This window comes from Odontesthes bonariensis, chromosome 24 (genome assembly GCF_027942865.1).
Source record: "Odontesthes bonariensis isolate fOdoBon6 chromosome 24, fOdoBon6.hap1, whole genome shotgun sequence".
Lineage (NCBI taxonomy): Eukaryota > Metazoa > Chordata > Actinopteri > Atheriniformes > Atherinopsidae > Odontesthes > Odontesthes bonariensis.
In genome coordinates this window covers 24,342,997-24,359,157 of record NC_134529.1, presented here as the reverse complement: position 1 = coordinate 24,359,157, position 16,161 = coordinate 24,342,997, and the positions used below count along the sequence as shown (strand labels likewise).

The window sequence follows — 16,161 nt, the reverse complement described above, 5'->3', positions numbered from 1 at the left end:
AATTTAGGTTAGTAAACTGAAACTGGATGCAAAGGTAAGGAAAGTTTAATTGTAGGATAGAACCAGAATAAGAAAACTCCCACCATATTTCAAACAACAGAGCTACTCAACAAACGTTTGGCACAGAACAACTGTATAATTGCAGTGGTGCGGCTGCTCGCTCACTTCTAAAATCCATATTTAACAGGAAAAGAAAAAAAACGTTGAAATATTATGTACATTTGATAAAGCGTTGTTACACTTTGTAACATGCTCTGATGTCTTTAAATAAGCGTCCAAGAATGCCCTCCTTGTGCTCTTTTCCAAGCCAGTGATTCCACTCGATGAACCTTAAATTCATCTTTAGGCCTGCCTCTGACAAGTTGCCCCGGTATCGGTAGATGTCCTCTTTGCAACTCCGCCATGCCCGTTCAATGTGCTGTGTATGAGCACCTGTCCCAGGGTGGACAAAATATCTTCTGTGATTCACCTGATAGTGAACGTAACCTTGATTTGACAATCTATTGTAGGCCGACCAACAATCATTTATCACTTCACTACCCGGTCTAATATATCTTTGTATTATTGGCAGTAATCGCCTCCTTGACCGATTTTTGACCAATTTCAGGATGGGACGTCGGCCGGACCCCTTCACCTCCAGCATGCCAAAGACCCATGAGCGTCTTTGCCAGGTGTGTCCACGTCGTCCACGTCCGTACTGAAAAATAAGCATGTCATATGTAAAGTTAGTGACTTAACTCTAGATATGCACTATAACTTTTTTTAAACCGGTACCCAATAACTTCCTGCTTCCAAAGGTAGATACCAGTGACTGATAATATATATTTATTATACCATGGTAATTCAGGTGTAATCTGCTATTCAAAGCATAAATTACAATTTTGTTAAAATGATCAGTGCCTTTCTTTTGTGTCTGAATTTGCTCTCATCAATTGCAACAAAAGCTCTCCTTCCTCCAATGCGCATTCCCCGTCTTCTCTCCTGTCGCCTGACATCTTTAGTGCAGATTTCTCGTAAGAGTGTTGTCACACCGGTCAGTGACTTGCTGCTCCCACATACTCCATCCTCTATCATATCAATTTGTCTCTTCCGCAAACCCTGTGAAAAACTAAGACAAAAACTCTAAGTGTATTAGCAACTGATCAGCCTGATTGTGATCACAAAACAATAATGAAGACTCTAATTACATGCTACAAGCTAATCTGGTTTTAATAAGTCAGCAATAATAGGCAGCATTTGTGTAAAGTGTAACCAAAACACACTGAGAGACAGATATAGGTGAAGGACCCCAACCTGTGCATGATTGTCATCCAACTTGGTAATGGAATGTGTGACCGAGAGAATATGGAGCCCTCTCTGATGGACCTTGTGATGCCCCTGCCCTTATGGGTTGTCTTTCTACAGGTCCTGTAACAAATGGCACAGAGATATATTTGCATTAATTTAATGTGTATTTAGTGTGGTTTTAAGGTACATACATCAATAACAAATAACATTGCAAAGCATGTTTAACTTGTTCCTCACATTAACATTGGGCACAGTTGTCATATTGAGTCCTTGGTTGGATATCCATTGATTACAGCACATCTCAAGTATGTGAGTGGTAGTCACCACCCTAGCCAAGAGGTTGTACAGACAAAATATGCTTAAATACCATTCTACATGTAAGTAATTACCCTCAGTAGCCTACTAACACTGAGTATATAACAAAAACACAGACTGATCTAGATATCAATAATCCCAGTTATGAGCTGGTTGGTATTTCAATATTTTGAATGACAAAATGCTTATTTTAATTTAAAAAGTGATCAATTTTAAGACATTCTAAAGATACAGGAATGTAATGGTACACTGAGTGTGTGTTGCAATGAGACATGGAGCTTACCACCTATATCCATCTTTTGTTGTGTGAGTTCTTTTAAATTTCATTCTGCTGTTCCAGGCAGGACATCGTTTTTTTCTTGCCAACAGCCTCTTCTTCTGGAGCCATCTTATCAAGTTTTTGCCGCCATGTGCTGTCTTCTGTAGACATTTTATTATCAACGTCATTTTACTGAAAAAAAAATTAAAACATAACGGGTGTAACATTAAATGCATTTATAATATAATACTTGAAAAAATACTGTGAAAAAACATGATTATAAATTTTTATAATTAAATAGGGCCCACTCCGCTGATTGCGTTGCCTTTACAATAATGACTTAAAAATGTATCAACTTAATCTTTACCAGATTCGAAACTCGCGATGGACATTGACGCAACCTTCTCCTCTTCTTGTGCCTTCACCTCGTGGTGATTTTACCGGGCTTTTCACTTGGTCTCTGAATCAAGTCAACGCACTGACTGCAACAACGGAAATACTTCACAATAAGAGCATTGCTTGTGAAAAAAACTAAGACTAAGCACCAATCTTCCATCAGTCACTTTCATAAAGTAACGTTTATTGAACATTTATATTATATATATTCACATGTAATTGGTACTGTAACGCGTACATTGTTATACAGAAATGTATTTTACTTACATTTGGTTGGAGATCTCTGTGTCAACCGGAAGTTGGATCCGACTTATGGTGCTCGCGCAAAATTGATACGAAAGTAGACCGGAGACTTCTGAGAGGGAAAACAACACACAGCTGAAGTTAGCTACAGTTAACAGGTAAGTTATTATCGATTTGCAGACTCCCGTTTTGAAGCCTTGAGCTTTGCAATGTGGTCACCGGCAAACAGTTTTTTTCGGAACCAGAAGCAAACACATTTGCACAGTGACAGCTAGCTAACGTTAGCTAGCTAAAGTTAGCGACACAAAGCAGCCAAAGCAGGCTGTTAACACGTTTTAACTTAACTACGGTAAGTTAGTTTTGTTGCAGCTTGGTTAGCTGCATGTACTCAAATAGGCTACGGGTGAAGTTTAACAATTGATCTGTGACTTGGCTTTGACCTAATGTATTGTTTAATTTTATTATCATATTTTATACTTCTAATGTCCAGAGTCATGCCACGTGGAGTTAGAAGAACAAGGAGTAATAAAAATCCAGTCGATGATGAGTTGGTACAGTCTACTGATGAAGGTAAGTTAATGTTAGCAACTGGGTGGTCCTTAAATTAGTTCCCTCATAGTTGTTAACTCTTATTACAAATTTCTGTGTATGCCATATTTATTAAATTTTAAATATATGAATCAATCAATCAAATAATCTTCCCAAATTAAGTTCATCATTAAAATTCTTGTCATAATTTTCAGGATTTAAACCGTTAAAATGCCAGTTGCAACAAACATACTCATGCTAGAGAAGTTTGGAGTGTGTGTCCACCCTAAAGCAGTTTGATCTCATTGTAAATGTCTCTGTTTTGTCTCTATTTTGGCTGTATGGCGCACGCACACACACCCAATGAACACATATACCCTTTTTCTTAGTAGCCGTTAGGGTTAGGGTTAGACGTCATCCTCACACATCATAATGAACCCAACATCCAGGAAAATGGTCGAGAGCATATCAAGTATCAAAAATGACAACAAAAAAAAATGAAAGAGTGCATGATTTTGGCATTTTGGGCGTTCGTTTGTTCAAGAGTGGTGAATAAATTTAAATCTTACCCTGTGTCTGTAATAGAGCTGCAATAATTATAACTTAACATAATCACAGTTAAGTTTTTTTTTTAATCAAAATGGGTCAGCTCTACAACATTCCATACCACCAGAAAGGCAGTCTTGGATTTGAGTGTTCTGAAAATGACACCCCACTCTTCTTTCTGCCAGCCCATAGGATTTTATGTTGTTATATGTTGTTGTATGTTATTAGTAATTGAAATAGAACAGGCTATAACTGACCACTACATTTGAAATATATTTCTGTTTGTATCTTTTTAGTTGTTGAGATTCAAACCCCGGCTCCAACCATGGATAAATTCCGGCAGGAATTCAAATTAGTAAAGGAGGAGAACCGGCTCCTAAAAGAAGAGATCCGGCTTCTAAAAGAGGAGCGGGATTTCCTTAGAGAGAAAACTGACCCAACCCCAAAAGGTGTCTGTAGGCTTAATAAGTGGCCTTCTATTTTGCATATATTGATTTCAAATCCCCACATCATGGAAATGCATGAAGTATATTACAATAAGTGTTTTTTCATGTGCAAAATAAATAAAATCTCTATCAAAAAATAATTTTAGGAATTGTATTTCTTTTATTGTCAGGGCCACGCAAAAGAAAGGCAAAGGATTTCTCAGACTCTTCGTCTTCTGACACATCATCTGAGTCGGACTCCTCTTCTGAACAGGAGAAGCGGAAGGGGAAGAAGAACAAGACCAAGAAGAAGTCTAAAACATTTGGAAAAAGAGGTAATTTCCATCATTTGGAAAAAAAATGGCCTACAGTTATGTGCATATAGTTTACATTTATATATAATGTATATACCGCCTTGATCACACCATGATAATCAACAAATAAATTGTGCTGTTTGTTTCTCTCCTTATTTAATATAGGGAGAGATGGAATTTAAGCTATATGTATAACTGTACTAGACCTTACATAGTCTGTGGAACTTTGTCATCTTTACATCACAGCAGTTTCTCACAATTCCATTCTAGTCTCAGTGTAGCACCTTCATGTGCTGACTGATTTTAGTAGGCATGTATAACCTACACACATAATCTAGTATTTCATATATATTTACCATATATAAACCTATATTTAGGGCTGGGCCGGTTATGATATGTACATCAGTACATATTGATTCATACACTATTGTGAAGGGTAGTGCTGACACTAGTTGGCTCTGGTTTATAAGTGTCTAACTCTAGAATGCCCTGTTATGTACAATCAGGCTTATCAATTTATTTGTGTAATGCTGATATAAAGTTCATCTGTATTTTCATTTTATGATCTGTCTTGATAGTTCAGAGTCCAGAGGAGGTTGTCCACAGATACCGGGCTGTCCTGAAAGTGTTTAGGCGCACCAGGAGCCTCAATCTCAGCTGCAAATCTCTGGATGTGGACAGAAATACAATTGCATTGTCTGCTGTCATTGCAGATATCATGATTGCCTCAGAGGGTGAGGACTTTGGACCACTGCCGGTGTTCACAGAAGGAGACACTGTTGCCAGCTTTGCAAAAACCTGCATGAACTTCATAGACACTAACAAACGTCTTGAGGAAAAAATTGAGAGAATGAAAAAGGAATCTGAGCTGCTTCCCATAAAATATAAATTTAGGAAGTGAGCGGCCACACATCTCTTGTATGCCACAATGTTGTATACTGTTGTTTACACTTCCAATATGTGCCATATTGTTGTTTGCACTGATTTGTTAAAGTGATGTTATGGTGTTAATGTTTAACCTCAGATTAGTAGGGTCAAAATTACCACGGCAGTCAGTCTTAATGCACTTTGAGTTTTTATTATTGTTATTATTTTTAAGTTCCAGAATTAAACTTTCCTTACCTTTGCATCCAGTTTCAGTTTACTAACCTAAATTATAATTGACATAGCAATGTATCAGAGCCTACATGGTACAAGTTTCTGTTTATTGACTAGTCAGTTATCTATTATCTATTACAAATTATACATGTAAGAACATGGTTATTAAACAAACACAGCTTTCTTTTACAGTACAGTTTTAGTTTACTTACCGAGTAAATTATCATGTATTACATAGTAATATATCTGAACCTACATGGTACAAGTTTGTGTTTATTTGCCAGTGAGGTGAGTTATCTATTACAAATTATATATGTAAGAACATGGTTATTACATGAAAACAAACACGGCTTTCTTTTACAGTACAGTTTTAGTTTACTTACCGAGTAAATTATCATGTATTACATAGTAATATATCTGAACCTACATGGTACAAGTTTGTGTTTATTTGCCAGTGAGGTGAGTTATCTATTACAAATTATATATGTAAGAACATGGTTATTACATGGAAACAAACACGGCTTTCTTTTACAGTACAGTTTTAGTTTACTTACCGAGTAAATTATCATGTATTACAGAGTAATATATCTGAACCTACATGGTACAAGTTTGTGTTTATTCATTGGCAAAGGGAAGGATTTTAATTTAACATACATATAACAGGGAAATACATCCATGATTTATTTTTATTTACCTTACAATTTCAGTGGTAATTACACAATAACACAAAACAATTAACTTTATATTTACTTAATAAATACCTGGCATTTCAGCCATGCTTTCTCTGTACTTACTTCTCATTACAGTGGTAATTTCCCAAAAATACAATATAATTTACAGATAAATACCTAGTATTTCAACCGTAGATTCACTGTATTTACCAGTAGTTATTACCAATAACGCTTTATAATTTACTGGGTAAATTCCCAGTATTTTGGCCATGGTTTCATTGCACTTACCTTCTTATTACAGTAGTTAATACCTAGTAACACATTTTTGGTACCATATATTTACTGGGTAAATAGCTAGTAATTAGGGGACCATAGCTACCTGCTTATCACCATCTTATAACCCAATAATACATTATAATTTATCATATACTTACCAGGTAAATACACCATAGTTTCATTGTACTTACCTTCTTATTACTATAGGTAATTACCTAGTAACACTTTTGTGTTACCATGTATTTACTGGGTAAATACTAGGTAATTAGGGGACTGTAAAAGAAAGCGTTACCTAAACCTCTTTAAATGACCTTGTATGAGAAAGAAAAACAGGAATAGCCTTACTTTTGCGAGTTAAGACGAAATTCGGATTTTTGCTTAAAAACAACAATTCCTTCAGTCAAAACATGTTCAAACTCATTTGTCCTTCATAAGAATCAATTCTAAGTAGGTTCCATGCATATACCTCTTTAAATGTCCTTGTATGAGAAAGAAAAACAGGAATAGCCTTATTTTTGCGAGTTAAGGCCAAATTGGTATTTTTGCTATAAAATGAATTCCTTCAGTCAAAACAAGTTCAAATTCCTTTGTCCTTCATATATATCCATTCTAAGAAGGTTCCATGAAAAAACCTCTTTAAATTACCTTGTTTGAGAAAGAAAAACAGGAATAACCTTACTTTTGCGAGTTAAGAAGAAATTCGGATTTTTGCTTAAAAACACCAATTCCTTCAGTCGAAACAAGTTGAAACTCATTTGTCCTTCATATATTTCCCTTCTAAGTAGATTCCATGCATAAACCTCTTTAAATGACCTTGTATGAGAAAGAAAAACAGGAATAGCCTTACTTTTGCGAGTTAAGACGAAATTCGGATTTTTGCTTAAAAACAACAATTCCTTCAGTCAAAACATGTTCAAACTCATTTGTGCTTCATATATATCATTTCTAAGTAGATTCCATGCATAAACCTCTTTAAATGTCCTTGTATGAGAAAGAAAAACAGGAATAGCCTTACTTTTGCGAGTTAAGACGAAATTCGGATTTTTGCTTAAAAACAACAATTCCTTCAGTCAAAACATGTTCAAACTCAGTTGTCCTTCATATATATCATTTCTAAGTAGATTCCATGCATAAACCTCTTTAAATGACCTTGTATGAGAAAGAAAAACAGGAATAGCCTTATTTTTGCGAGTTAAGGCCAAATTGGTATTTTTGCTATAAAATGAATTCCTTCAGTCAAAACAAGTTCAAACTCCTTTGTCCTTCATATATATCCATTCTACGCAGGTTCCATGCATAAAGCTCTTTAAATGACCTTGTTTGAGAAAGAAAAACAGGAATAGCCTTACTTTTGCGAGTTAAGGCCAAATTGGTATTTTTGCTATAAAATGAATTCCTTCAGTCAAAACAAGTTCAAATTCCTTTGTCCTTCATATATATCCATTCTAAGTAGGTTCCATGCATAAACCTCTTTAAATGTCCTTGTATGAGAAAGAAAAACAGGAATAGCCTTACTTTTGCGAGTTAAGACGAAATTCGGATTTTTGCTTAAAAACAACAATTCCTTCAGTCAAAACATGTTCAAACTCCTTTGTCCTTCATATGAATCAATTCTAAGTAGGTTCCATGCATAAACCTCTTTAAATGACCTTGTTTGAGAAAGAAAAACAGGAATAGCCTTACTTTTGCGAGTTAAGGCCAAATTGGTATTTTTGCTATAAAATGAATTCCTTCAGTCAAAACAAGTTCAAATTCCTTTGTCCTTCATATATATCCATTCTAAGTAGGTTCCATGCATAAACCTCTTTAAATGTCTTTGTATGAGAAAGAAAAACAGGAATAGCCTTACTTTTGCGAGTTAAGACGAAATTCGGATTTTTGCTTAAAAACAACAATTCCTTCAGTCAAAACATGTTCAAACTCCTTTGTCCTTCATATGAATCAATTCTAAGTAGGTTCCATGCATATACCTCTTTAAATGTCCTTGTATGAGAAAGAAAAACAGGAATAGCCTTATTTTTGCGAGTTAAGGCCAAATTGGTATTTTTGCTATAAAATGAATTCCTTCAGTCAAAACAAGTTCAAACTCCTTTGTCCTTCATATATATCCATTCTACGCAGGTTCCATGCATAAAGCTCTTTAAATGACCTTGTTTGAGAAAGAAAAACAGGAATAGCCTTACTTTCGCGAGTTAAGGCCAAATTGGTATTTTTGCTATAAAATGAATTCCTTCAGTCAAAACAAGTTCAAATTCCTTTGTCCTTCATATATATCCATTCTAAGTAGGTTCCATGCATAAACCTCTTTAAATGTCCTTGTATGAGAAAGAAAAACAGGAATAGCCTTATTTTTGCGAGTTAAGGCCAAATTGGTATTTTTGCTATAAAATGAATTCCTTCAGTCAAAACAAGTTCAAACTCCTTTGTCCTTCATATATATCCATTCTACGCAGGTTCCATGCATAAAGCTCTTTAAATGACCTTGTTTGAGAAAAAAAAACAGGAATAGCCTTACTTTTGCGAGTTAAGACGAAATTCGGATTTTTGCTTAAAAACTACAATTCCTTCAGTCAAAACATGTTCAAACTCCTTTGTCCTTCATATGAATCAATTCTAAGTAGGTTCCATGCATAAACCTCTTTAAATGTCTTTGTATGAGAAAGAAAAACAGGAATAGCCTTACTTTTGCGAGTTAAGACGAAATTCGGATTTTTGCTTAAAAACAACAATTCCTTCAGTCAAAACATGTTCAAACTCCTTTGTCCTTCATATGAATCAATTCTAAGTAGGTTCCATGCATATACCTCTTTAAATGTCCTTGTATGAGAAAGAAAAACAGGAATAGCCTTATTTTTGCGAGTTAAGGCCAAATTGGTATTTTTGCTATAAAATGAATTCCTTCAGTCAAAACAAGTTCAAACTCCTTTGTCCTTCATATATATCCATTCTACGCTGGTTCCATGCATAAAGCTCTTTAAATGACCTTGTTTGAGAAAGAAAAACAGGAATAGCCTTACTTTTGCGAGTTAAGGCCAAATTGGTATTTTTGCTATAAAATGAATTCCTTCAGTCAAAACAAGTTCAAATTCCTTTGTCCTTCATATATATCCATTCTAAGTAGGTTCCATGCATAAACCTCTTTAAATGTCCTTGTATGAGAAAGAAAAACAGGAATAGCCTTATTTTTGCGAGTTAAGGCCAAATTGGTATTTTTGCTATAACATGAATTCCTTCAGTCAAACAAGTTCAAACTCCTTTGTCCTTCATATATATCCATTCTAAGCAGGTTCCATGCATAAAGCTCTTTAAACGACCTTGTTTGAGAAAGAAAAACAGGAATAGCCTTACTTTTGCGAGTTAAGTCGAAATTCGGATTTTTGCTTAAAAACACCAATTCCTTCAGTCAAAACAAGTTCAAACATCTTTGTCCTTCATATATAGCCATTCTAAGTAGGTTACATGCATAAACCTCTTTAAATGACCTTGTTTGAGAAAGAAACACAAGAATAATCTTATTTTTGCGAGTTAAGGCCAAATTGGTATTTTTGCTATAAAATGAATTCCTTCAGTCAAAACAAGTTCAAACTCCTTTGTCCTTCATATATTTCCCTTCTAAGTAGATTCCATGCATAAACCTCTTTAAATGACCTTGTATGAGAAAGAAAAACAGGAATAGCCTTACTTTTGCGAGTTAAGACGAAATTCGGATTTTTGCTTAAAAACTACAATTCCTTCAGTCAAAACATGTTCAAACTCATTTGTGCTTCATATATATCATTTCTAAGTAGATTCCATGCATAAACCTCTTTAAATGTCCTTGTATGAGAAAGAAAAACAGGAATAGCCTTACTTTTGCGAGTTAAGACGAAATTCGGATTTTTGCTTAAAAACAACAATTCCTTCAGTCAAAACATGTTCAAACTCCTTTGTCCTTCATATGAATCAATTCTAAGTAGGTTCCATGCATAAACCTCTTTAAATGACCTTGTTTGAGAAAGAAAAACAGGAATAGCCTTACTTTTGCGAGTTAAGGCCAAATTGGTATTTTTGCTATAAAATGAATTCCTTCAGTCAAAACAAGTTTAAATTCCTTTGTCCTTCATATATATCCATTCTAAGAAGGTTCCATGAAAAAACCTCTTTAAATTACCTTGTTTGAGAAAGAAAAACAGGAATAACCTTACTTTTGCGAGTTAAGAAGAAATTCGGATTTTTGCTTAAAAACACCAATTCCTTCAGTCGAAACAAGTTGAAACTCATTTATCCTTCATATATTTCCCTTCTAAGTAGATTCCATGCATAAACCTCTTTAAATGACCTTGTATGAGAAAGAAAAACAGGAATAGCCTTACTTTTGCGAGTTAAGACGAAATTGGGATTTTTGCTTAAAAACAACAATTCCTTCAGTGAAAACATGTTCAAACTCAGTTGTCCTTCATATATATCATTTCTAAGTAGATTCCATGCATAAACCTCTTTAAATGTCCTTGTATGAGAAAGAAAAACAGGAATAGCCTTACTTTTGCGAATTAAGACGAAATTCGGATTTTTGATTAAAAACAACAATTCCTTCAGTCAAAACATGTTCAAACTCCTTTGTCCTTCATATGAATAAATTCTAAGTAGGTTCCATGCATAAACCTCTTTAAATGTCCTTGTATGAGAAAGAAAAACAGGAATAGCCTTATTTTTGCGAGTTAAGGCCAAATTGGTATTTTTGCTATAAAATGAATTCCTTCAGTCAAAACAAGTTCAAACTCCTTTGTCCTTCATATGAATCAATTCTAAGTAGGTTCCATGCATAAACCTCTTTAAATGACCTTGTTTGAGAAAGAAAAACAGGAATAGCCTTACTTTTGCGAGTTAAGGCCAAATTGGTATTTTTGCTATAAAATGAATTCCTTCAGTCAAAACAAGTTCAAATTCCTTTGTCCTTCATATATATCCATTCTAAGTAGGTTCCATGCATAAACCTCTTTAAATGTCTTTGTATGAGAAAGAAAAACAGGAATAGCCTTACTTTTGCGAGTTAAGACGAAATTCGGATTTTTGCTTAAAAACAACAATTCCTTCAGTCAAAACATGTTCAAACTCCTTTGTCCTTCATATGAATCAATTCTAAGTAGGTTCCATGCATATACCTCTTTAAATGTCCTTGTATGAGAAAGAAAAACAGGAATAGCCTTATTTTTGCGAGTTAAGGCCAAATTGGTATTTTTGCTATAAAATGAATTCCTTCAGTCAAAACAAGTTCAAACTCCTTTGTCCTTCATATATATCCATTCTACGCAGGTTCCATGCATAAAGCTCTTTAAATGACCTTGTTTGAGAAAGAAAAACAGGAATAGCCTTACTTTCGCGAGTTAAGGCCAAATTGGTATTTTTGCTATAAAGTGAATTCCTTCAGTCAAAACAAGTTCAAATTCCTTTGTCCTTCATATATATCCATTCTAAGTAGGTTCCATGCATAAACCTCTTTAAATGTCCTTGTATGAGAAAGAAAAACAGGAATAGCCTTATTTTTGCGAGTTAAGGCCAAATTGGTATTTTTGCTATAAAATGAATTCCTTCAGTCAAAACAAGTTCAAACTCCTTTGTCCTTCATATATATCCATTCTACGCAGGTTCCATGCATAAAGCTCTTTAAATGACCTTGTTTGAGAAAAAAAAACAGGAATAGCCTTACTTTTGCGAGTTAAGACGAAATTCGGATTTTTGCTTAAAAACTACAATTCCTTCAGTCAAAACATGTTCAAACTCATTTGTGCTTCATATATATCATTTCTAAGTAGATTCCATGCATAAACCTCTTTAAATGTCCTTGTATGAGAAAGAAAAACAGGAATAGCCTTACTTTTGCGAGTTAAGACGAAATTCGGATTTTTGCTTAAAAACAACAATTCCTTCAGTCAAAACATGTTCAAACTCCTTTGTCCTTCATATGAATCAATTCTAAGTAGGTTCCATGCATTAACCTCTTTAAATGACCTTGTTTGAGAAAGAAAAACAGGAATAGCCTTACTTTTGCGAGTTAAGACGAAATTCGGATTTTTGCTTAAAAACACCAATTCCTTCAGTCAAAACATGTTCAAACTCCTTTGTCCTTCATATGAATCAATTCTAAGTAGGTTCCATGCATAAACCTCTTTAAATGTCCTTGAATGAGAAAGAAAAACAGGAATAGCCTTACTTTTGCGAGTTAAGACGAAATTCGGATTTTTGCTTAAAAACACCAATTCATTCAGTCGAAACAAGTTGAAACTCATTTGTCCTTCATATAATTCCCTTCTAAGTAGATTCCATGCATAAACCTCTTTAAATGACCTTGTATGAGAAAGAAAAACAGGAATAGCCTTACTTTTGCGAGTTAAGACGAAATTCGGATTTTTGCTTAAAAACAACAATTCCTTCAGTCAAAACATGTTCAAACTCAGTTGTCCTTCATATATATCATTTCTAAGTAGATTCCATGCATAAACCTCTTTAAATGTCCTTGTATGAGAAAGAAAAACAGGAATAGCCTTATCTTTGCGAGTTAAGGCCAAATTGGTATTTTTGCTATAAAATGAATTCCTTCAGTCAAAACAAGTTCAAATTCCTTTGTCCTTCATATATATCCATTCTACGCAGGTTCCATGCATAAAGCTCTTTAAATGACCTTGTTTGAGAAAGAAAAACAGGAATAGCCTTACTTTTGCGAGTTAAGGCCAAATTGGTATTTTTGCTATAAAATGAATTCCTTCAGTCAAAACAAGTTCAAACTCCTTTGTCCTTCATATATATCCATTCTACGCAGGTTCCATGCATAAAGCTCTTTAAATGTCCTTGTATGAGAAAGAAAAACAGGAATAGCCTTACTTTTGCGAGTTAAGACGAAATTCGGATTTTTGCTTAAAAACACCAATTCCTTCAGTCAAAACAAGTTCAAAGATCTTTTTCCTTCATATATAGCCATTCTAAGTAGGTTACATGCATAAACTTCTTTAAATGACCTTGTTTGAGAAAGAAACACAAGAATAATCTTATTTTTGCGAGTTAAGGCCAAATTGGTATTTTTGCTATAAAATGAATTCCTTCAGTCAAAACAAGTTCAAATTCCTTTGTCCTTCATATATATCCATTCTAAGTAGGTTCCATGCATAAACCTCTTTAAATGTCCTTGTATGAGAAAGAAAAACAGGAATAGCCTTACTTTTGCGAGTTAAGACGAAATTCGGATTTTTGCTTAAAAACAACAATTCCTTCAGTCAAAACAAGTTCAAACTCCTTTGTCCTTCATATGAATCAATTCTAAGTAGGTTCCATGCATAAAACTCTTTAAATGTCCTTGTATGAGAAAGAAAAACAGGAATAGCCTTATTTTTGCGAGTTAAGGCCAAATTGGTATTTTTGCTATAAAATGAATTCCTTCAGTCAAAACAAGTTCAAACTCCTTTGTCCTTCATATATATCCATTCTACGCTGGTTCCATGCATAAAGCTCTTTAAATGACCTTGTTTGAGAAAGAAAAACAGGAATAACCTTACTTTTGCGAGTTAAGAAGAAATTCGGATTTTTGCTTAAAAACACCAATTCCTTCAGTCGAAACAAGTTGAAACTCATTTGTCCTTCATATATTTCCCTTCTAAGTAGATTCCATGCATAAACCTCTTTAAATGACCTTGTATGAGAAAGAAAAACAGGAATAGCCTTACTTTTGCGAGTTAAGGCCAAATTGGTATTTTTGCTATAAAATGAATTCCTTCAGTCAAAACAAGTTCAAATTCCTTTGTCCTTCATATATATCCATTCTAAGTAGGTTCCATGCATAAACCTCTTTAAATGTCCTTGTATGAGAAAGAAAAACAGGAATAGCCTTACTTTTGCGAGTTAAGACGAAATTCGGATTTTTGCTTAAAAACAACAATTCCTTCAGTCAAAACATGTTCAAACTCATTTGTCCTTCATATATATCATTTCTAAGTAGATTCCATGCATAAACCTCTTTAAATGTCCTTGTATGAGAAAGAAAAACAGGAATAGCCTTACTTTTGCGAGTTAAGACGAAATTCGGATTTTTGCTTAAAAACAACAATTCCTTCAGTCAAAACATGTTCAAACTCCTTTGTCCTTCATATGAATCAATTCTAAGTAGGTTCCATGCATAAACCTCTTTAAATGACCTTGTTTGAGAAAGAAAAACAGGAATAGCCTTACTTTTGCGAGTGAAGGCCAAATTGGTATTTTTGCTATAAAATGAATTCCTTCAGTCAAAACAAGTTCAAATTCCTTTGTCCTTCATATATATCCATTCTAAGTAGGTTCCATGCATAAACCTCTTTAAATGTCCTTGTATGAGAAAGAAAAACAGGAATAGCCTTATTTTTGCGAGTTAAGGCCAAATTGGTATTTTTGCTATAAAATGAATTCCTTCAGTCAAAACAAGTTCAAACTCCTTTGTCCTTCATATGAATCAATTCTAAGTAGGTTCCATGCATAAACCTCTTTAAATGTCCTTGTATGAGAAAGAAAAACAGGAATAGCCTTACTTTCGCGAGTTAAGGCCAAATTGGTATTTTTGCTATAAAATGAATTCCTTCAGTCAAAACAAGTTCAAATTCATTTGTCCTTCATATATATCCATTCTAAGTAGGTTCCATGCATAAACCTCTTTAAATGTCCTTGTATGAGAAAGAAAAACAGGAATAGCCTTACTTTTTGCGAGTTAAGGCCAAATTGGTATTTTTGCTATAAAATGAATTCCTTCAGTCAAAACAAGTTCAAACTCCTTTGTCCTTCAAATATATCCATTCTAAGAAGGTTCCATGAAAAAACCTCTTTAAATGACCTTGTTTGAGAAAGAAGAACAGGAATAACCTTACTTTTGCGAGTTAAGAAGAAATTCGGATTTTTGCTTAAAAACACCAATTCCTTCAGTCGAAACAAGTTGAAACTCATTTGTCCTTCATATATTTCCCTTCTAAGTTGATTCCATGCATAAACCTCTTTAAATGACCTTGTATGAGAAAGAAAAACAGGAATAGCCTTACTTTTGCGAGTTAAGGTCAAATTGGTATTTTTGCTATAAAATGAATTCCTTCAGTCAAAACAAGTTCAAATTCCTTTGTCCTTCATATATATCCATTCTAAGTAGGTTCCATGCATAAACCTCTTTAAATGACCTTGTTTGAGAAAGAAAAACAAGAATAGCCTTACTTTTGCGAGTTAAGGCCAAATTGGTATTTTTGCTATAAAATGAATTCCTTCAGTCAAAACAAGTTCAAATTCCTTTGTCCTTCATATATATCCATTCTAAGTAGGTTCCATGCATAAACCTCTTTAAATGTCCTTGTATGAAAAAGAAAAACAGGAATAGCCTTATTTTTGCGAGTTAAGGCCAAATTGGTATTTTTGCTATAAAATGAATTCCTTCAGTCAAAACAAGTTCAAATTCCTTTGTCCTTCATATATATCCATTCTAAGTAGGTTCCATGCATAAACCTCTTTAAATGTCCTTGTATGAAAAAGAAAAACAGGAATAGCCTTATTTTTGCGAGTTAAGGCCAAATTGGTATTTTTGCTATAAAATGAATTCCTTCAGTCAAAACAAGTTCAAACTCCTTTGTCCTTCATATATATCCATTCTAAGAAGGTTCCATGAAAAAACCTCTTTAAATGACCTTGTTTGAGAAAGAAAAACAGGAATAACCTTACTTTTGCGAGTTAAGAAGAAATTCGGATTTTTGCTTAAAAACACCAATTCCTTCAGTCGAAACAAGTTGAAACTCATTTGTCCTTCATATATTTCCCTTCTAAGTAGATTC

The 16,161-nt window shown here is 34.1% G+C and overlaps 1 protein-coding gene across 1 annotated transcript; it reads left to right on the top strand.

Annotated features, from left to right (window-relative positions):
* Positions 1-2,956: 2,956 nt before the first annotated feature.
* LOC142375682 (uncharacterized) lies at positions 2,957-5,214 on the top strand. Its single transcript, XM_075459822.1, has 4 exons — positions 2,957-3,070; positions 3,871-4,023; positions 4,191-4,334; positions 4,892-5,214. The coding sequence occupies exons 1-4, from the start codon at positions 2,983-2,985 to the stop codon at positions 5,212-5,214; spliced, it is 708 nt and encodes a 235-aa protein (XP_075315937.1). The 5' UTR covers positions 2,957-2,982.
* The last annotated feature ends 10,947 nt before the right edge of the window (positions 5,215-16,161 follow it).

Coding starts and splice junctions, on each gene's coding strand:
- LOC142375682 (XM_075459822.1), top strand. CDS start 2,983: ATGTCCAGAGTCATGCCACGTGGAGTTAGAAGAACAAGGAGTAATAAA. Junction 3,071..3,870: donor GGTACAGTCTACTGATGAAG/GTAAGTTAATGT, acceptor GTATCTTTTTAG/TTGTTGAGATTCAAACCCCG. Junction 4,024..4,190: donor AACTGACCCAACCCCAAAAG/GTGTCTGTAGGC, acceptor TTTTATTGTCAG/GGCCACGCAAAAGAAAGGCA.